This window comes from Oenanthe melanoleuca, chromosome 20 (genome assembly GCF_029582105.1).
Source record: "Oenanthe melanoleuca isolate GR-GAL-2019-014 chromosome 20, OMel1.0, whole genome shotgun sequence".
Lineage (NCBI taxonomy): Eukaryota > Metazoa > Chordata > Aves > Passeriformes > Muscicapidae > Oenanthe > Oenanthe melanoleuca.
The window spans coordinates 12308164-12330242 of NC_079353.1; the positions used below are offsets into that span (position 1 = coordinate 12308164).

The 22079-nt window shown below is 58.2% G+C and overlaps 1 protein-coding gene across 1 annotated transcript; it reads right to left on the minus strand.

The window, feature by feature from the left end:
- Window positions 1–1757: 1757 nt before the first annotated feature.
- SNTA1 (syntrophin alpha 1) lies at window positions 1758–15584 on the minus strand. Its single transcript, XM_056507644.1, has 8 exons — window positions 15264–15584; window positions 12809–12994; window positions 5518–5716; window positions 5222–5429; window positions 5024–5154; window positions 3122–3318; window positions 2861–3048; window positions 1758–2596 (listed from the first exon to the last, which is right to left on the minus strand). The coding sequence occupies exons 1-8, from the start codon at window positions 15526–15528 to the stop codon at window positions 2504–2506; spliced, it is 1467 nt and encodes a 488-aa protein (XP_056363619.1). The 5' UTR covers window positions 15529–15584; the 3' UTR covers window positions 1758–2503.
- Between the last annotated feature and the right edge of the window lie 6495 nt (window positions 15585–22079).

Consider the following 22079-nt stretch of genomic DNA (forward strand, 5'->3'; position numbering starts at 1 on the left):
GAGGCTGAGAAACCATCATCAGATGTAGAAGGAGAAAATACCAATATACTGTCACCAAATGCAAAGCAAGCCAAGAAAATAAATATCCACCTCCAAACTGAGCTATTTCCTCCCCAGCTCAGGCACGAAGCAGCAGTGCTGGGAAAGCCAAAGCAGTTTGTGGTCCATAAGATTAATAGGAAATCTGCTCTGGATTGGGAGTGATTCCCTCTTTTATTGCCATGAACCCCAAAGAGTAATGGCTGCAGGGCAAGAGGAGGAAGGTAAATTGCAGTAATAATGTGTTTCCTTGTGCTGACATGCTTTTTATCATAGAAAAATACACCATCTGTTTCTAAATTACTTGTTGTATTGATTTAACAGTTAGGAATGGGGGTGGAGGGGATCTCTTTTTTACCTTTTGCAAATACATTTTGTGAGGTCTCCTGGAAATCTGACAGTTATGTGCAATAAAAAGTAAGGGCTTGTTCAATATGAAAGATTCCTGCTGGCAGCCATGGGGCTGTGCTGGGAGGAACAGGACATCCCCTTCCTCTCCATCACCTGGTCCTGCCAGGAGCTGTGCAGCTGAGGGCTGATGTACCCAACAGAACTACTTCTTACACCAAATCAACTCACACTGTGCTGCTGCTTCCCTGGGAGGGTGGGCAGGCCCTGGCACAGGTGCCCAGAGAAGCTGAGACCACCCCTGGATCCCTGGCAGTGCCCAAGGCCAGGCTGGACAGGCTTGGAGCAGCCTGTACAGTGGAAGGTGTCCCTGCCATGGAATGAGATGAGCTGTGAGGTCCCTTCCAACCCAAGCCTGTGATTTTATGGTTCCTCCCTGCCCAGACCACAAACTCTTCACTGCCCTTGTTGATCTCAATTTCTATGGATTTCTTTTTTTTTCAACTTCTCTCCCTGCACCCCAAAGGCTGCCAGAGCTGTCCCTGCCCTGGGGAGCAGTTCAGCACATGGAAAAATCACGTGTCACCCCAATACCTCCCTCACGGCTCCCCCATTCATAGGGCAGCATGATACCTAACATCACTAAAAACCACAGAATCCCAGAATGGTCTGGGTTGGAAGGCACCTTAAAGCCCAGCTGATTCCACCCCTGCCATGGGCAGGGACACCTTCCACTATCCCAGGTTGCTCCAAGCCCCATCCAGCCTGGCCTTGAACTCTTCCAGGGATGGGGTAGCCACAGATTCTCTGATATTGTTTTGCTGATAATCAGTTGCTTCTCTGCCTGCAGCCTGAGTGTTTTAGTCCCTGGCTAATGGCTCTCCTGAGAGACTCCAGGTGCCCCCACAGACAGGGCTAGTCCAAAAGGAGGTTAAGCCAGGACTTGGCATTGCAATGATGCAAACAGAGCCCTTTCCTATTGTCCCAACAACTTTCCAAGCCTCTGCTGCTGCTCAGCCAGGCAGCTGCTTTTACTAGAAAAATATAAAAAACAAAACACAACTTTCTTGAGTTTGGAAATGATGCCCACCCTCCTCTGAGCATCCTAAAGTGTGGGGAATCCAAACTCATCTGATATCACCAAAGCTGGTGCTGGCATCAGCATGTCCCTCTCTGCCACTCCCAGCACAGTGCTGGGCACCTTTAAGACTTTCTGTCCCCACATGAACCCCTCAGTGTCCCCAGCACCACCAGCTCACAGCAAAATCCCTCCTTCCCCTAGAGGAAAAAATGGCCCAAGGCTCAGCTCAGGTACCACCCACAAACTGATTTTCAACTTCTTCAAGTGAAACCAGGAGACAGATCTTGGCTCCTGCTGGTTGTGATCTGCAAAGTTTATTTAATCCCCCCTAAATAGGCATTTTCATGCAGAATCTTTTGGTTCATAAAAGGAGTCATTCTGCAGCAGCCACCTGACAACCCTCCCACCCAAACCAAGAAATAAAGTGACCCCAGAGTGCACAAAACCAAACGAACCATCCAACTCCAACAGAGAAAAGTGGCTCCTAGCATTCCATACAACATGGAAAAATTTGGCAAATACAGCTGATCTTGCAGTTCCTGTCCCTTAAGCACTTCAGAGCTGGTTTGGCCTGCAGCCCTTGTGTGGAAAACAGACCAGGGCCTTGTGCTGCAGGAGCTGGGGACTCTCCGAGGGCTCCACCCAGCTGTGGAAGAGCTGCCACATCAGCACTTTGAAGTGGGCAATATAAATATAAAACATGGATACAAAGGGGTTCTTTGTACAGAAAATATCATCTCTCAAGGCACTGGGGTGATGGCCACGTGTCCACTCGTGGGCTCCCAACGGGCTTCTCCAGCTGCCGAGGAAGGAGGGGAGGAAGGCACCAGAGAAGTCCTGGTGCTGCCATCCAAGAGGGGTTTCACCCCTCTGCTGCCCCAAACACCCAAGAGGGGCTTTTCCTGGCTGGATGGGGTGATGTGACCCCATGGGGGCTGCAGTCTCCGTGGGATGGCTCGGGGCTGGGTTGGGCCAGGAGGGAGGTGCATAGATGGGCCAGGGCGGGGCTGCTCCAGCCCGTGCTGGGCTCCCTCGTCATGCCAGCAGCCCCAGCCGGGTCACCTTGGCCGACAGGAAGGAGTGGATGATGAAGACGATGGTCTTGGGACAGGAGTGAAGGTCCAATTGCTGCAAAAAAGGAAAGGAGGGATATTTAATGGGGATGGCTGTTCCTGCATCAGCCAGCTTTCAACCAGGGACCACCCACAGCTCCCCAAACCCAGCACAGCTTAATGGGGCCTGGGAAGGGCTGTGCAGCCCTGGCTGAGGCAGGCAGAGTTCATGTATCACCCCCATGGCCAGGCAGGATGGGGCCGTGAGCAGGATGGGTGTTCTGCTCCCCCTCTGCCCCCGGGAGCGTGGGTGGGGCTGCTGAAGGAAAAGCCAACTCACGATCTCTCCCTCGGGCCCACCAAAGTCCAGGTAGAGCATCTTGGTGCCGTCATCCGAGGACATCTGCAGCTTCTCGAAGGGCTGCTGGAGCAGGATGGTCCTGCTGAGCCCAGGCTCGCTGGTGGAGATGGTGAAGCCCTTGTCGATGTGGACGGTCAGGGTGCAGTCCTGCCCTTTCCACGTGCAGGCTGGGGATGGGGAGGGGACAGGGGTGAGCCGGGGGTCCCGCTGCACCCCCAGCCCCCCCGGACCCCCGCTGACCTGCCGAGACCTCCTGGGCCAGCTCGGCGGCGCCGTGGGTGCCGTCCACCAGCAGGCGCGTCCACAGGGCGAGCTCTCGGGGGCTCTCCAGGCTGAAGAGATGGGTCTGCACGCCCAGGCGGCCGCCGGCGCGTAGCGCGAAGGAGCGCTCGGCCTCGTACAGCGCCGAGCCCTTGGCCGGCCCCGAGTGCACCAGCCTGCGGCAGGGCAGCGCTCAGCACCGCCACGGCACGGCCCGGCACGGCACCGGCACCGGCACCGGCACCGCACCGCTCCCTGACACCGCATCTCACCCCGCACCTCCCCAGTGCGGGACCGCCCGAGCGCTGCACCCTGCACCGCAACATCCCAGCACAACACAGCACCGCACACCGCAACAACCCAGCACCAACACAGCACCGCACACCGCAACATCCCAGCACAACACAGCACCGCACACCGCAACAACCCAGCACAACACAGCACCGCACACCGCAACATCCCAGCACAACACAGCACCGCACACCGCAACAACCCAGCACAACACAGCACCGCAACATCCCAGCACAACACAGCACCGCACACCGCAACAACCCAGCACAACACAGCACCGCACACCGCAACATCCCAGCACCGCTCCCTGACCCTGCATCCCGAGCGCTGCACCCTGCACCGCAACAACCCAGCACCAACACAGCAGCGCACACCGCAACATCCCAGCACAACACAGCACCGCAACATCCCAGCACAACACAGCACCGCACACCGCAACAACCCAGCACCAACACAGCACCGCACACCGCAACATCCAGCACCAACACAGCACCGCACACCGCAACAACCCAGCACCAACACAGCACCGCACACCGCAACATCCCAGCACAACACAGCACCGCAACACAGCACAACACAGCACCGCACACCGCAACAACCCAGCACCAACACAGCACCGCACACCGCAACATCCAGCACAACACAGCACCGCACACCGCAACATCTCAGCACCAACACAGCACCGCCCCGGCACCGCACCTCAGCACCCCCTCACACAGCTCAAACCCCGCTTCGCATGCCGCACGGCCCCAGCACAGCCCTGCACCCCGCACGGCCCCGCACGGCCCCAGCACAGCCCCGCACGGCCCCAGCACAGCCCCGTACAGCCCCGCACGGCCCCAGCACAGCCCCGCACAGCCCCGCACAGCCCCGCACGGCCCCGGCACAGCCCCGTACAGCCCCGCACGGCCCCGGCACAGCCCCGTACAGCCCCGCACGGCCCCAGTGCCTCACCCCGCTGCGCTCCGCGGCGGGTGTACGAAGGGGCCGCCAGGGGGCGCTGCAGCCCCGCGGATGAGGCCCCGCAGAGCCCGCGCTGGAGCCGCGCCCGCCCCGAAACCCGCCCCTGCCCCACTCCAAAACCCGCCCGAGCCCCGCCCCGAGCCCCAAATCCCGCCCCAAAACCCCGCCCCGAGTCCGCGCCCCCGCCCCAGCCCCGTCCCGAATTCCTCCCTCAAACCCGGCCTGAAAACCCGCCCCGACACCCGCCCGAAACCCTCGCTCTATTCCCGCGACTCAGCACCACTGTGCCCATGGCCCTGACACCACCCTGGACACTGTCACTATCCCCGCGCCCTAAGCTCGAGACTCTGCCCGATACTCTGCCCCCAACCCTTGCACACTGTCACCATCGCCACCGCTCTGACCCACCCCTGCACTCTACCATCATCTCAAACGCCTCTGCCACCGCCACCAGCCCCTGCTACCAACCTGGAGTTCCGCTCTGCCCGTGACACCATTCCCGGTCGCTGCCGCCACTTTGGGGGTCTGACCTGAGTTCTGCCCTGACCCAGACCCTACCACTGTCCCCAGGGACTGCCACCACCCGATCCGAGCGGGGCAGGAGGGCGCTGAGGCGGTGGCCCCTACCTGGTGGCGATGAGGGGGTAGCTGTGCGTGGGCTTGCCCAGGGCGTCCCGGCTCTGTGGCAGGCTCCCGTACAGCAGCAGCTCCTTCTCTGTGAGCACGGCCAGGAGGTTCCTGGTGCCGGCGCTGGGCAGCTGCAAAGGCACTGGGTCAGGGCCACCGGCAGCACGGTGGCCCGCGGTGCCAGGGGACCGGGGGTACCTGCTCGGTCAGCCAGCCCACGTGCTTGACGTCCCGTCCGGCCACCGTGCCAGCCCCCGCCAGCTGTGCCCGCAGCTCCTCCTTCACCCGCGGCAGCAGCGCGGCCGCGTTGGCCTGGATGGCGCCGAGCCACGACTGCGCCGTGGCCTCGTCCTTCGCCCGCAGGAAGAGGGCAACGCGCCCGTCCGCCGAGCACACCTCCAGGTACCTGCGGGGACACGGCCCCTGAGCCCTGCCCGCCCTCGGCTCCCCGGGACACCGCGGGGGCACGGCCGGCCCCAGCGCCGGGCGCTGACCTGTGCTCCGGGTCAGCGGGGAGGCACTTGCGGGACACGTAGCACATCTTCAGAGGGACGCTCCGGCTCTCCCGCAGCTCCCGAGGGGGCAGCAGCGGGGACGAGCGCTTCTGCTGGGCAGCAGGAGAGGGGTCCCAGCTGACTGTCGCCCCCGCCGAGGAGTTCTTGAAGTAGGGTGAGATCTCCTTCATGTACTTCACTGGAAGAGAGGCAGCACCTGCTGAGGATTTGGCACAGGCCAGGGCAGCCTCATCCTACCCTGCTGAAACCCCCTGCACTCTCCCTGCATAGGAGCTGGTGACCCCTCAGTTCCCCAGAATGCCACCCGTGGCTGCTGTGGGTCCCCAGCCCTTGCAGGTGCAGGCGTGGCACTGTGGGCAAGGAGGTGACACAGAATGACAGAACGGTTTGGGTTGGAAGGGACCTTAAAGATCATCCCATTCCAGCCCCCTAATTCCATTTATTGGGGATTTCAAGCAGAATTAAAGGGACCTTCCTGCTGGCACATTCATGCCAGAGCTTGTAGGGCATCAGAGGAAGATCTGTGCAGATGTCAGTGGGGCTTTCCTGCACGGTGCAGGGGGATGGAGCACCGTGTGGCTCTTGGGAGGACTGAGGATTTGTACACTCACCCCAGGAATGCTAAGGGTCCTGCTGGTAGAGACAATTATGGGAGGTTGTGACCTCAGTGGTAAGAGCAATTGCTTTAGGAACAGGACATTGTTTATCACAAAATTGTCAGGGCTGGAAGCAAACTTAAAGCCCATCTCAATCCACCCCCCTGCCATGGGAGTGGATTCCTTCCACTCCTTCCACTATCCCAGGTTGCTCCAAGCCCCATCCAACGTGGCCTTGGACACTTCCAGGGATCCAGGGGCAGCCACAGCTTCTCTGGTGCTTCTCTGGACACCCTGTGCCAGGGCCTCCCCACCCTCACATGACACCCTGAACCACCCCAGTGCCTCAGCCCCACTATCCCAGCCTGGAGAGCTCTGCAAGAGGGATAAAAACGGCCTTTACCCCTTTTTCCTTCCCTTTAACCCAGATCATTTCACAGATCCAGGCCTGACTAGCTCCCTGGGGCAGCACACATAGCCAGGGGTGGGAAATGGGAAAAAGTCCCAGGCCAAAATTACACAGTCCAAACTGTGCTGGTACAGCCAGTCCTGCTGCCAGCTGAGGAACAGCTCTCAAATACCCTGGCTTGGCCCCAGGAAAAGCCTTGGAGAGCGTGCTCTCTGCTCACACAGCCCTGCCCTGTGAGCCTCAAACCAGGGACAAGAAATCAGTCCCCAGCGAGCCTGGCTCCAAAGCCAGAGCCCTCAGAGCCACACTGGGATGGCAGCTGGCTCCAGAGGTTTGGGGGAAGGGGGAGATGAAAGGCACCACAAATTGATGGGACCCCACAGCCACATCCTGCAAATGAGTTTGGCAATGCTGGCTTAAATCTCCGGCTGAGCAGGCAGGATGCCAGTCCTGGTCCTGCCCTGGGGCAGCAAAGCAGGCAGCTGCTGACTCCAGGGAAGGGTTTCCCTTTGGAGGCCCTTAGGAAAACACCACGGGACAGACACGTGCCTGCAGCCACGTCCTCAGCATCCTGGCTGCTTCCACTGCAGGTCCAGGCCAGCAGAGTGGGTGGCAGGATGGGGGACACGAGCTTGGCTTTGCAGCCAACACTGGTAGGTGGCTGGACGGGCCCAGCTCCATCACTGCAGCTGAGCCACAGCAGCCTGATGTGCTGCCAGGAAGGAGCCCTCTCCCACCAGGAAAGAGTCTGCACACAGAGCCACCTACTCCCAAACTTCACCCGGCCACCAGCACCCATCTGCCACCCACCTTCCCCCAAGGCTGCCAGAGCTCCAGGAGTGTTTGAACAATGCTCTCAGGGATGCACAGGGTGGGATTGTTGGGATGTCTGTGCAGGGCCAGGGGTTGGACTGGATGATCCCGGTGTGTCTGTTCCAGCTCAGCCTGTTCTGTGCTCTCCCCTTTCATCCCTATCCCAGTGAGCTCCCTAAACCCCTCAATGCTGATAGCCCGGCAGGAGCAGGGGGAGGCAGAGCCCCGTGGGTCCCCTGCAGGATGTGGCTATAAATGGCCACGGTGCTGTGCCACGTGGCCCGGGTCAGCCCGCGGTGGCCCCGGGGCCAAGGCGGCGGCGGGGGGCCACCAGCCTCGTGCCCTGCGCCTCCCGTTACAAAAATAGCCACGTTCCCGCAGGCATCCGAGCCACGCTGGATGTGACCCGAGCCATTAATCCTGGCAGCGGGGACCTGCCATTATCCCGGTGCCTGGGAACTAATTGGAGTTCAGAAAGATGCCATTGAGCCGCTGAAACCCGAGCGGCGTCCCTGCGGCAGCCCCTGGCTCCCCGAGCTCGCGGGGGACGTCACCGGCATTAGCTGGGCGGCGGCAGGGTCACGTCCCGAGGGAGCCGCGGAGGACAGGAGCAGTGCCCAGCCCGGGACAGGGCACGGACAGCGAGGCAACAGGCAGGGCGTGTGCCGCGGGTCCGTGGCTGTAAGGAGGGTTCCAGGCTGGTCGCGAAGCACGGGGGTCCTGAGCCAGCACGGGGAGCTGGGGGGTGCTGGAGGCTGCGATGCTCCCTGGCCAAGGGCAGGTCACACCCCACGGGAGCTGCTGTCCCCTCCAGTGACCCCAGCACCGGCTTCACAGCAGGCTGACTTACACTTCTGCCAGTCCCTTCACTGCAGTAGGTGTTGAATGGATTAATTCATTACCTCCACCTCATTAAAGCAAACAACTCACACCATATCATGCATCACCTCTGCTAGTAGTAACTGTAATTCTTGAACTGTTTTTTCTTTCTAATTAGCACCTTGCAGTGCTGGGGCTCCCTGTCAGCCTCCCAGTACCCTCCAAAAACCACTGGGTAGCAACACTGCCTGGCTACTGTTGACTTAAAGCCACCTACAGCAGGCACACAGCCCTCGGTGGCAGCTGGGCTAATCCACATGGCCTCCAAAGCCACCTGGGCTCTCCAGGGAAAGAACCTCTCCCACTGACCCTCTCCAGAGCAGAGGACAGGGGACAAATAGGACCTGTAACTGCTCAGGGCTTTGCACTAAGGAAAACTTTATTTTAGGGTTTTGGAGAACGGCAAAATTTTCTGGGTGTGTGGCCACCTATCCCATGCCAGGACAGTGCCTCTGCAGGGGGCCAAGTGGTGGCACAGGAGCTCCAAATCACTGCAGCATCCCATGTGTCCTGAGCCCTGGAGTGAGCTGCACCAGGGTCATGCTTAACCAAAGGCCCTGGATCTACCTGTGTTGCAACTGTTTTTTTGTTTTTTTTTTTTTTCTACCAGCATGCCAGAAAGGGGCAGAACCATCAAAATTCCTTGGTTTTACTTCTTGGGTAGAAATTCTCCCTATCCACCAGCCCATCCCTCACAAGGATGGAGAACAATCACAATCACTGGCACCCTGAATCCTGAGTCAGCACAACCTGCTTCACACATCCCCATGGCTCAGCACTGCTCAGAGCCAAGCCTGACCCTGCAGAGCTTCACTGAGGGACCACAACGCTTCCTCCAGGCAGGAAAACAGGCATGCACACCCAGAGCAGGTCCAGGAACACCCTCCCACTGCTTGGGTCACCAGCACACTCTGCTTCAGCCTGGAGATCACAGTGTGGTTTCAAGGAAGAGGTTGCAGACTCCATTTCTGGTCAGGAGTAGGATGGTGTTGCTGTTTCTCCTGCCAAAATCTTCCCAGCAGCATCTACACAGCTCAGCAAAGCCATCACATCAGGAAATCTTCCAGAGAGCTCCTGGAGATTGAGTGCTGGCCCTGCAGAGATGCTAATCCCACCTCCAGCTGGTCCCTCTCTGCCTCAGAGGCAGATTAGACACAAAACTGGCATGTTAAACTGGGGTGCTGAGCAAACACACATCCCAAAGAGACACCCTGAAAGGACCTGCCAGCTCCAACCTGATGCTCTGATGTGCTTCCAAAAAGGTCAACACAGTCCCCAGCACCCCACCCTGGGGCCATGCCCTGCCCCTGGCTCCTAGCATGAACAGGACACCTGTCCCAGCTGCCTCAGCTCAAGTCCTTGTACTCCAGGGAGGAAGATGCCACAGGATGCTGCAGGGTGAGGTTCCACCTCTGCTCCTCCTGCCCCGGGACCCTGTCCCAGCACTCAGTGCCACATTCCATTCCCAGCTCTTTGCTAAACATTCCCCTGTGCTGCACTGTCAGCAGGGAGATCATGGGACAGCCCTCTGGGTTTCCAGGGAGGAGAAACAAACCCAGGAAACTCCCCAGGCAAAGCAAAGCTTCAGAGCAGTGAGGTGTGGAGGTGGCAGATGTGCCCCATCGCCTCTGGGCATCACCCCCGGGGCAGATCCAAAGCCTTCCTTCCCATGGTTGTGACAAACAGCACTCTGGAGAATCCCCAGCCCCACCCTCTCCCAACACCCATTCTTCTCAGTTTCAAACTTCCAAGCAATTACTTGGCCAATCAAGTCCTAAAGAGCAGATGCAGCCCCAGGAACATCTCTGTGGCAAATAAGTCATGGATGTGAGATGCCCACAGCTCCTCCAACTCCTCCTCCCCTCAGCTCTCAGTTCTCCCCCTGTGACAATCCAGCACAGGGACCTCACCAGGAAAACCCTGCTGTCCCCAGAACCCTACCCAGGGCAGCTGGAAGGATGTTTATCAGCCTTCCCCCTGCCATGGAGAGTCTCTGGATTCCAAGCAATGCAAATAAGGAAAAAAAATAAGGGAAAAATAAGGCAAGGGAGAGCAATTCTCCCCGAAATAACAATGTAATATAAATACAGTCCAACTCCTCCTCCTCCTGCAAATACCAAGAGAGTAGTTTGGCACATCCAAAAAAAATCTTGGCAGGACACACAGAGAGGTATCTGCGTGTCCTCACGCTTGGGCAGCAATGACATCCAGGAGCCTGCAGCCAAGCTGAGCAGCCCAGGGTGAAATCTGGCACGTGGAGCCACTGCTGATACTCACATTAAAACGCATCAGCTCCCAGCTCTGCCACTCTGGGAGCCTCAGCCCTGCTCACTGCCCTGGGAGGAGGTGCCAGCTCTCCCAGTTTTGTTACCTGCTGCAATGCTGCTTGCAAACCACCCTGAAAACTCTGAATGCCAGGAATGACTGCAGCCAGGAGCAGCACGGAGTGAACAGACACTGGCTGTGCCAAATACTCTGGTTTAGCACTCAGAGGAAATAAGGAAAGCTGGAGTCCCACCTGGCACCACACAGGGAGCAGAAAGTTCTCAGTAATGTTAAAGTGCTTTTTCTGAGCTCTGCCTTCTCCAAGCAGGAGGAGGCAGCAGGGAACCCCCCAGTTTAACACCCTTCAGGCACTTTAAGGCCAACCCCTGTCCCTCAGCCCTGCTACCTCTCCCTGGGGCAGGGTGTTTGGCCAGCCAGCTCCTGCAGAGCCACAGGGGAGACAGGTACAAGGCAGGGCCACCATCTCCACAGGGAGTGACAGCCTGACCATGGCACAGTGCCAGCCCCACCACCCCCACAGCAGAGCTGCACTGTGCAGCAACCCAAAAACAGGGAGGGGATGGACATGTACCACATTTATCAGTGACATCAGTGAGCAGCTGAGAAGCAGAGATTCCCTTCTCTGCTCTGGCTGGACCCCAACAACATCAGATACAAACTCATCCCAGAGCTCCAAAGTGCTGTTGTGGGAGCCAGCCCAGCCCCAGTCTCCTCCCAAAGAGGTACCTGCTGGGAGTTTTAATTAATTAAGAAGCCCAGCAGGTCATACCTGAGCTCAGCAAGCTACTGCCTTCAGCTGCTTCCCAGGAGGGGCACCTGGATCCCAGAGGATGGAGGAAGAGGAGGGGTCCAGGGAGAGAATTTTTTCTCTCCAGAAAGGGCAGCTCCTCTCCACCTCTGGAAGGAGCTCTGGCAGAAAGGAAACCCACACCAAAGGATGAACAGAAAATAACAGAGGGAGGGTGGTCTGAGAGCAGCAACTCCAGGCAGGAATTTTGCAGACTCACAAAGAAAGAAGCTCTTGTATTTCTCTTTGGTCAGAAAAAAACAACAAAACCACCCCACCACCAACCCTATCTGCTCCCAGCAGCTGTGCAGAGCAGCACATTCCTTGGGCTGAACTGTGGTCCTGAGGCTCCCAGGAGAGGAGGAAGCCACAGCAGAAAGGGCTGAGCGAAGCTAAAAATGAAAATCTGGAGCTGAGACAATCTGGGGAAGGCACAGGAAAGCCTCAGCCATGGTGGTCACTGGCAGCACAGCACACAGAACTGCTTTGTCCAGGGACAGCCCCGAGCACTGCCCCCAAATCAAACCTCCCTTTGGGATCCAGGCAGGGTCTCTGGTGCCAAGACACCCCCAGTTAAGCAGGGTGACCTCAGGGACTGGTTGGAAGTGAGGGGAGGGGAAGGCTCCTTTCCTGAGGGACAGATCTGGGATGCTCATCCCAGCCTGGCCAAAGTGGCAGAGGGTGGGCAAACATGGACAGATGTGATGTGAAGGTTAACCAGAGAAGAATGGGGTCTCTCCCTCAGGACTCCCATGGTCCCAACCCATCAACCCTCATCCAGTCCTCAAGTAGGGCTTGAGGGGCTCCTGCAGTGTGCCAGCCCTCTCAGGGCTGTGAAACACCAGAGACCATCTGCCTGGTACTGAGAGGGAGCCTGCTCCCAGGGAACAGCCTGCTCCAGGGTGGTGAAGGCTGCATCCCTGCTATGTCTGCAGCCTCAGCTTCCATAGATTCCCCAGGTGGGCAGCATCCCCTGGATGGATAATTCATGAGAATACCCTGCCTCCCACTCCACCTGCCCAAAACCCACCCAGCAAACCCCAAGGTGCTCAGAAGGAGTGGGAGACCAGTGCACCCCCTCCCCGCTGGTACAAACCTACGCCAGCCAGGGATGTGGGTTTAAATTAAAACCATGGGAAAACCAGAAAATGTTTTCTCTTGCCCCAGGAACTGCAAACGTGGGGGTGATGCTGTGCAGTGAAAGAATCCCAAATCCCAGAAATTTGTCCCACACCTCCCACTGCTGCCTGCCCGAGGTCCCACAGCAGGGAGACAGAGCCTCTGGGCATGGAGCACTGGCACACACACCCCTCCCTCTCCGGAAGGAGACAGGGAGATCCCAGCAGTTACCTCCAGCTCTCCAGATGAGCAGACAAATTACTCTGCACATCTTGTTTTCCATTTGAAAGAGCATGCAAATGCAGCTGCAGATGATATGCCACCCCTGTGTCATGCCAGTACAGGAGGAACCTTCTGCCCCATCACATCCTTGCCTCCTACCTTCTAGGATCACTTCCTTGCCCGTCTTCTTCAAGGCCTGCACGGCCTCGTCGTGCGTGGCCTCGGACAGGTCGGTGCCATTGACGGCGAGGATGGCATCCCCCACGTACAGCGCCTCGGTCTGATCCGCTGCCAGCCCCTTGAAGATCTTGGAGATCAAGATGGGCATTTTATTCTCCCGGCCACCTTGAAACAGAAGAGACAGGGAGCGGTTGTGGCTGTTGGAGCACTCGGAGGAGTGGGTGGGAAGGGGGATGCTTCAGTACCAGATGGTCCCAGCAAGGCTGAGCCTCTCTGCTGGTACTCAACACACTGTGCCAGGTCAGCCCACTGCCCACTCCTCCAGATACCCACAGGACACCTGTACCAACCACAGAAGCCAAAGTACCATGAGGCTTTAGAGCTGATGAAGTGATTGTTCCAAAACCACTCAGATTGGTCACAGATTATTCACAGAGCAAACACGTAACCTGGCCATCTCCCCATCGGTTTTGGCAGGAAAGTGTATCTTTATTTGCATTATTAATCATGTATGCTGAGCAACTATCCTGGCTCCAAGGACCTTATGATCTCAACAGATAAGACAGCTGAATGTTTTTGGAGAGGCCAAAGAGCCAGGGAGAGGTGAGCCGATCTGGCTGCGTGCTCCTGTCCACACAGCAGCCCTATTTACCGGCTGCTCCCCGCTGTCCCGACTGAAAGAATGCTATTCAAACTCCCGGCGGCTTCAGGAGATCAATTTGCACATTGACTTTTGAACCCGCAGGGAGATCCGAGGTGCCTCCGTGCCGGGAGGCAGGGATGCAGCATCCGCCGCCCGCGGCAGCCGGGGATCAGCAGTGCCCGATGCGCCCCGGGACAGCCTGTCCCGAGGAGGCTCCGAGAGATGATCCTCACCCCAGAGCGAGATGCTGAGCCCAGCCCGCTGTCACTGCCCGCCCCGGGCTGCTCCCAGCCAGTGCCACAGGCATTTCCTCGCTCAGCCGCCTGCCAAGCCCTGCGAGGGCTCCGGTTATCAGCTGTCAGAGGCCCCGGCGGGGGCTGCTCCGTCCTTGCAGCAGCTCCTCGCGCGGCTGCCAGCGCCGAGAGCCCTGCCAGGGCTAAGAACCTCCGCCAGCCCGGCTCTCGCTAGGCTCCTCGCTGTCCTGTCACCCCAAGCCACATCCCGTGGCAGGACATTCACCCCCGGGTGGCACCCAGTGTCCCTGCGGGAAACACGGCTGGCACATGAACAGTCAGCAGCCCGGTGAGGAGTGATGTCCTGCCCTACCAATTCTGCCCCACCCTCCACAACAGCTTCCATTGCCCAGTTTTGATGGCAACTACTTCTTTTCCACATACGTCACTGCAAAAATAAAGTTTAAACTGAACCAAGGGAAGCTTTTCCTTTCCTGGGAGAGCCACAGAGCAACCAGTAACTTGGCAGCCAAGGGGTGGTTACGAAAAGGGGCTTGTTCTTCCCAAAAAAAGGGCTGGCAGGCTGGGACACCCTGCAGACACGGCCAGCAGTGCCGATCCAGTTCCAGCACCCGCACATTCCCATTGCAAAACCTCCCCACTTCCAGAGGGAGCCGGAGGCTGCGGCTGTGTCCCCTCTGAGCTGGGAGAAGCCACGTCAGGAGGCGAGAGCTGCCCTGTCTCTGCCCCGGGGCTGCCGAGCCCGCCGCCTCTCACAGCCAGGCTCCGTGACAGCCCTGTCCCTGGCTCCCCGCTGCCCTTTCCATCCCGCTCCCACAGCCTCCAACACGCTCGGAGCCCCGTGAAAATCAAAAGCAGGCGGAAAGGCAGGAACGCCATCCTTGCCCTAAGAAGTTTGCAGCCTGAAGTTCAGGCGAGTCACCAAGGAGCGGGACAGCTCGGGAGGGAAAACAGACATTAAACAGAGAGGCTTCCCGTAGCCGCGCTCCTCGGAACACGCATCTCCAAGCCCGAGTGCGCTGGTTTAACACCCCACCCAGCGCCGGCAGATCTCCGGGGGCTTTACATCGCTCCCTTCGTTTTGCTGACAGTTTTAAAGCGGCATTTCCCAACTCAGGAACACGGTGAGAGAGGGACACGCCGGCCCACTCCTTCCTTTAGCTGCACAAGGGTAACTTTGGTGTAACCGGGTGCCTCCCTGCACCCCACCTGCCCTGTGAGACTGAACCCTATCCGTGGGTGCGGGGGGCAGCGGGACCCCCTCGGGCTCACAAACCCTGGGGTGGCTCAGCCCGGCCGGTCACTCCGCACCCCAAATCATCGCCCTTTCCGTGGGCTGGGAACGGTTCGGGTCCCGTCACTGCCACGTGTCCCCCTGCCCGTCCTGAGCTGCGGCTGGGGGGTGTGAGGAGCCCGACCCCGGCCCCGCTCCTCGCGGGGCTCGCTCCGAGCGAGCCGCGGGACAGCAGCAGCAACAAGTCCCGGTGCCGCTGCCCCTGTGCCCCCGCCGCCCCCGGACCCCCGGGCCCGGCCTCACCTTTGATGCTGATGCCGAGCCCCCCCACATCCTGCTTGACGACGCGCACGGTGCGCCTGATGTTGGCGAGCGCCTCGGGCGCGGCGGACCCCGGCTCGCCGCCGTTCAGCTGCGCCGCCGGGGCCTCGGGGCCGGGCCCGGGGCCGTCCGCCGGGCTGACCCCCAGCACGTCCTCGGCCAGCGTGAGCAGGACGCGGAGCCACTGCCCGCTGGGGCCGCGCAGCTCCAGCAGCCCGGTGCGCGGAGCGCGCCTGCCCGCCGCCATCTTCGCGCGCTCCGCGTCCCACACCGCCCCGCGCCGCCCCTCAGCGCCCCGCGCGCCGCCTGTCCCGTCCCACACCGCCCTCAGCCTGAACCACACCGCCCCTCAGCCTGTCCCACACCGCCTGTCCGTCCCACACCGCCTGTCCGTCCCACACCGCCTGTCCGTCCCACACCGCCCTCAGCCTGAACCACACCGCCTGTCCGTCCCACACCGCCTGTCCGTCCCACACCGCCCTCAGCCTGAACCACACCGCCTGTCCGTCCCACACCGCCTGTCCGTCCCACACCGCCTGTCCGTCCCACACCGCCCTCAGCCTGAACCACACCGCCCCTCAGCCTGTCCCACACCGCCTGTCCGTCCCACACCGCCTGTCCGTCCCACACCGCCCTCAGCCTGTCCCACACCGCCCTCAGCCTGTCCCACACCGCCTGGCCGTCCCACACCGCCTGTCCGTCCCACACCGCCTGTCCGTCCCACACCGCCTGTCCCGTCCCACACCGCCCTCAGCCTGAACCACACCGCCCTCAGCCTGAACCACACCGCCTGTCCGTCCCACACCGCCTGTCCCGTCCCACACCGCCTGTCTGTCCCACACCGCCCTCAGCCTGTCCCACACCGCCTGTCCGTCCCACACCGCCCTCAGCCTGAACCACACGGCCTGTCCGTCCCACACCGCCTGTCCGTCCCACACCGCCCCTCAGCCTGAACCACACCGCCTGTCCGTCCCACACCGCCCCTCAGCCTGTCTCACACCGCTCCTCAGCCTGAACCACACTGCCCCTCAGTCAGTCCCACACCGCCTGTCCGTCCCACACCGCCCCTCAGTCAGTCCCACACCGCCTGTCCGTCCCACACCGCCCCTCAGCGCCCACCTACCGCCCCGCACCGCCTGTCCCACACTGTCCCGCACCGCCCGTCCCTGCCCCGCACCGCCTGTCCCACACTGTCCGCACCGCCCGTCCCTGCCCCGCACCGCCTGTCCCTGCCCCGCACCTCCTCTCCGCACCCGGCACAGCCTCTCAGCGCCCCGCACCGCATTGCGCCCCGTCCTGTCCCGCCACGCACCGCCCTGCCGGACCGGGACGGAGCCCTGGGAGACACCGGGACCCCGGGCCCACCCATGGCCTCCCGGGACGGGGCTCCCCAGTGCTCCCCAGTGCTCTCCAGTGCTCCCTATTGCTCCCCAGTGCTCCCCAGTGCTCCCCAGTGCTCTCCAATGCTCCCCACTGCTCCCCACTGCTCCCCAGTGCTCCCCAGTGCTCTCCAGTGCTCTCCAGTGCTCTCCAGTGCTCCCTATTGCTCCCCAGTGCTCCCCAGTGCTCTCCAATGCTCCCCACTGCTCCCCAGTGCTCCCCAGGGCTCCCCAGTGCTCTCCAGTGCTCCCCAGGGCTCTCCAGTGCTCCCCAATGCTCCCCAGTGCTCCCTATTGCTCCCCACTGCTCCCAGTGCTGTCCAGTGCTCCCCAGTGCTCCTTGTTCTGGCCTGACACAGGGCACCAGGAGGATCTGGTGCTTCCCAGTGCTCCCACTCCATCCTGGGAGTGTCATGGGGAGGGACACAGGCCCCCAGCACTCTGTCGCTTGTCCCAGGTGTGGCCCTGCACATTCTGGGTGTCCCTGTGCTGGGCTGTCACAGGAGGAGCTGGCACAGAGCTGTGTCTCATCCCAGCAGCCACAGCCAGGGCAGGAACCTCCCAACAGTCCCAATGGGTGTTAAACAGGAGCTGGGCATGGGGAGACAGTGTCTGCAGACATTCAGAGGAGTGCTTTTTCCTTACTTGCCCTGGATCTTTAAAACGGGAATATTTTTACTTCCTTGGCAGACACCCGCTTTTACTGCATTGATTAGGAGTAGAAAATATGTCCAGGAGTAGCAAATCACTCTTGGTACATCCCCTCTGCCCCTTGCAGAGTGCTTCAAGCAGCCTCTGGGACAGCAGGTCTCAGCCCTTCTGGAAAGCACGAGGATTTGTAAGAATTCTGTAGCATTTATGGCTGGCTGGGAAGGGGATGGAGAGAGGCTCTGGGCACCTGAGGCAAGGGGGCTGCAGCATGTGCTGCTCAGCACAGCCCTTCCCAGCCAAGGGCTGCAGCCAGCCCTGAGCATCAGCCTCACACAGAGGAGAAAAATGCTCCCCGGGCTCCCTCCCACGCAGTAGCAGCTGTGGAATTTCTTGAGGTTGCAGCAGAGGAAACCCTGAAGGTTATTTCTTTGCAAAACAGGCACTTTACATATTCCTGATTTTCTCTGTGCTAAAATGTCCCGGGTTTAAGTGACGCTTTGCCTTTGCAGTGCTGCTCACCGTGACATGCACTTCTACAGCACCCCAAGGATGTTCCCCTCTGATCCCATCCCCTGTCCAGCCCCACTCTGGCTGCCAGTGTCTCTCGGTTTGGGGGCAGCAAGGGGAATTTGGTCTTTCAGTCCTTGAGTGGACACAGAACTCATTCCCCCAGTGCCACATGCCCTGAGGGCACTCACTTTATTTTCCAGTCAGGCAGCTGCAATCAGCAATTTGTCCAGCTTTTTTTCATTCCCAAGAGCTGCTTTTGATAATTCCAGCCTCTAAGGGCCTATTCCCATCTGAGCCAGCAGTGGGATCACTAAACACCGCTCTCAGTGCAGCAGAATGGCACAGTTTGGGTTGTTCCCTTTCATTTCTCAGCTCTGAGCCCCGAGGCACGGATGCTGATAAGCATGGCCTGGATGCATGGAAGCCTTCCAGATGGTTCCAATGCTTTTCCTGCTGCTGGGATGGAGAAAGCAGCACAGTCCTTGTGATGCCTTAAGGTTTAGCTTTCATATTTTCCAGATTCTGTACTGCATTAGTTTATAACTCTGAACTTCATATAAAATGTTAGCAAGTTCTCCTCACAGCTCAGTCAGACAAAACAATCCTTTTCCAGTCTGAGAACAAGGACTGCAGCTTCAGGCCAGAAAGTGTAAGCAGCAGAGAATTGAAGACAGCAGTCTGGGAAAGGAGGGGACTGCATAACTTGGAGCTGGAACTGGACAATTAACCCCAATATGGAAATAGATCAAAACTTTTAAAAGTGTGAAAACTCAGGACACGTCCTCCCTCTTGGGTGGAGTCATGACCAGACTCTTGTACTGCCCAAGGTGTATCCTTTGAAGACCTTTTTTAAAATCCCTACTTTGCTCCTTTGACACTGTCTAGACTCTGTTTTAGGTAGCCTCCCAAGGAATCACTTAGATCCAGGTCACTTTGACTTCACCTCCTTTGGGGAAGCAGCCTCACCCTGTGAGTGCAGCGAGGCTGGTGCTCAGTGATGCCCAGCACAGAGCACATCCCACAGCCACCACTTCTGCCTGCCTGTGGGACCCCCTGCTTCAGCAACTAATATTCCTATGACAGCTCCTGTGTGATAGAGACCCCAGCCAAGTACTGCAGGTGGTGTCTTCTAATGGAAACAGGGAATCCAAAGTGTCCTTAAGACCCTGGTCCCAAACTGGGAGGCTCACCCTGAGCTGGGGGTCCATCAGGAGGGACAGATAGGGCTGACAGACTGGTGAAGTAAAGTACTGGGGGCTTGGCTTCAGGTTTAATCAAAGACAGAAATTATTTGCTGGCTGCTCTGCAGAGCTGGGCTTGGCAAGAGCTGTGGCCTGAGAAACTGGGACATGCCAGGATGTTCTTGGAGGTCTCAGTGTCTCCCAGGCAGAGGTGCTGCTGTTTTGGGGCTTTACTGGAGGCTTGGCTCCCCCAGGCTTCCCCAGTTCTTTTTCGCCCTTTCCTGTCCCAGGACACACGGTGAGCACCAGGAGCCCGGCACACGGAGTGGCCCCAGCTGGATTTGACCCTCACAAGGTACCAGGAGTGTAATTGCCGTGCCCTGGAGCTGCAGGACAGGCGCTGGGACGGGCGGGCGGAGGGCGCCGGCTCCGGCCGGGGCTGGCACTCAGCAGGGAGCTGCAGCTTCCAGGCATGCCAGTGGCGTTCGTCAGGGCTCCTGTCAAAGAGAGCAGGCGGGGGAGGAGTTGCTTGAAAAATTGCTATTCACAGAAATAGAAACTTCCCGCAGAAACACGCGTGCGTCGGTGACAAAAGCCCAGCTGGGAATTTCTCCTGGCAGCGGGAGCAGTGGGAGGGAAAGGGGCTGGGGAGTGCAGGAGGCTGAGGTGCAGGACTGGGGGTGCTGCCAGCGCCCTGACCTCGGCCCTGAGGGAAATTGCTGCTTTTTAGCTGGAAAAAGCATCTCTCGGCTCCATCATCCTCCAAAGGGTCCCCAGGAGCACGAGCTGGCAGTGTGGCAGCAATGGGCTCCGTGCCCCCCACCTTGAGCCATCCCCTCCAGAAGAGCTTCCTCGGTGGCTGTTGGGATACTGCAGAGTGTGCTGAGACCCTGGCACAGCTGTGGCTGCCCCTGGACTCCTGGCAGTGCCCAAGGCCAGGTTGAACAAGGGCTTGGAGCAGCCTGGGACAGTGGAAGGTGTCCCTGTCCATGGCAGGAGGTGGGATGAGCTGAGCTTTAAGGTTTCTTCCAACCCATTCTGGGATTTCACACTTCCCCAGGTGATTTTCATGGCAGGTTTAAGGCATCCTGGCATTTTCTCTGCCTATTCTCTCCAGCCCCCTGAGCCCCTCATTAAGCAGCTACTATTAGTCCCATTTCTTGGCATAGCCAGGAGCTGTGTCAGACCCCACCAGTCTATTTATAGAGTGGTGTGAGCTGTTTTGGTACTTGTATTAATTGAATTAATCCCTTCTGAAGAAAAGACTTGAGGAGCTCAAGCTCAGTCAACATTCCCAAACTGTGGGGATCCAGGGTTCAGGACAACATTCCCAGACCGTGAGGATCCAGAGTTCAGGACAACATTCCCAAACTGTGGGGATCCAGGGTTCAGGACAACATTCCCAAACTGGGGATCCAGGGTTCAGGACAACATTCCCAAACTGTGGGGATCCAGAGTTCAGGACAACATTCCCAAACTGTGGGGATCCAGGGTTCAGGACAACATTCCCAGACCGTGAGGATCCAGGGTTCAGGACAACATTCCCAAACTGTGGGGATCCAGGGTTCAGGACAACATTCCCAAACTGGGGATCCAGGGTTCAGGACAACATTCCCAAACTGTGGGGATCCAGAGTTCAGGACAACATTCCCAAACTGTGGGGATCCAGGGTTCAGGACAACATTCCCAGACCGTGAGGATCCAGGGTTCAGGACAACATTCCCAAACTGGGGATCCAGGCAGCATCTCAGGCTGCTGCATGTTCTGACAATCCTTAGCTCTCAGCACCAGGGAAGGGCTGCTCTGCTTAGTGTTTCCAGGAATTCATGGAAGGGGATAACACCAACCCTGTTCTGCAGGACTGAGACTGGTGAAACCCTGCAATGGATGGAAGGGAAATAGCTTTTATTTTCTAGATAGATTTTAGTATAGATATTAACAGATTTAGATATGCAATATGTACTTAACAGATGGATTCATCCTTCACTATGCAGGAAACACAGTAAAAAAGTGTATCTGACTTTAGAATCACTGAGATCTCCAAGTCCTTTAGAGTGTTTCTGCTTTGGGACAGAATTAGTCCCTACAAAGTTTTTTCTGTCTCATGAAGGCTCTTCCTTCATGGATCCCTTTAAGATAACCACAGTCAGCTGGGCTTTCACAGTGGGAAAATGCTTATCCCACTGCATGGCATCTCATATGTTATCAGGGCAGGATCATTTAATCAAGAAATAAGAGACTGGATGGAAAAAAGAAGCACCCAGAAGTTAAAATAATTTTGGAAAGGCAAAAGTTGTCTCACATTAAAGCCCAGTCAGCACCTCCTGCAGCTTTGGCTCTCTGATGCTCTAGGACCAAGTGGTACCAGTGGTAGGGGTGTCAATCAGATAATAGACAAAAATTAATAATAAAATCAACACATGAGCTGCAGATTGTAAAATCCACCATTGTGTTTGCCGTTTGGCTGGGTCATTTTTCAGTTAATTCACAGCTTGCAAATGAAAATGCTGTTTCCTTCCTGCCTGGCACTGGGAATAAGCATCTCTTGGACTGTAGAGTTGGTGGGACACTCTGCCCATGATTCTGGATTCTGCAGCTCTCCTGGGGTTTTTACAACTCAACAGGTAGAGCTTTGCTAAATGTCACTTCTCTCCACTGCTGTCAGCTCTCTCTGATGACCTGTCAACATGACACCACCAAGGTGTGGACACCCCATCCCCAAAAGTGTGCAAGGCCAGCTTGGATGGGGCTTGGAGCAACCTGGTCCGGAGGAAGGTGGACCTGCTCATGGCAGGGAGGTTGGAACTGGATGAATTTTAAGGTCCTTTCCAAATCAAACCCTTCTATGATTTAGGATTCCAAGAGGTTGTCTGGAGCACAAGGAGACCTTGATGGATGTGATTTCATTCCCTGACTCAGGGAACGTTGCAGGAAGAGCTTCCTGTGCTAAGCCCATAACAGAGGCACAGGAGGGAGGAAGAGCCTCGTATCCCAGAAAAAGGCTGTGTTTGAAGCCTGAGGGATGTTTTCCCACTTTTAGCTGGAAAGCCACCTTCAGCATCAGGGTTTTGAGTTAA

Bases quoted from the DNA above. Each gene is read 5' to 3' on its own strand.
- SNTA1 (XM_056507644.1), bottom strand. From the start codon at position 15,528: ATGGCGGCGGGCAGGCGCGCTCCGCGCACCGGGCTGCTGGAGCTGCGC. The intron at 3,319-5,023 runs GTAGGGGCCACC...GCCCTGCCGCAG, and splicing joins TACCCCCTCATCGCCACCAG to GCTGGTGCACTCGGGGCCGG. The intron at 3,049-3,121 runs GTCAGCGGGGGT...CCCCATCCCCAG, and splicing joins GGCCCAGGAGGTCTCGGCAG to CCTGCACGTGGAAAGGGCAG.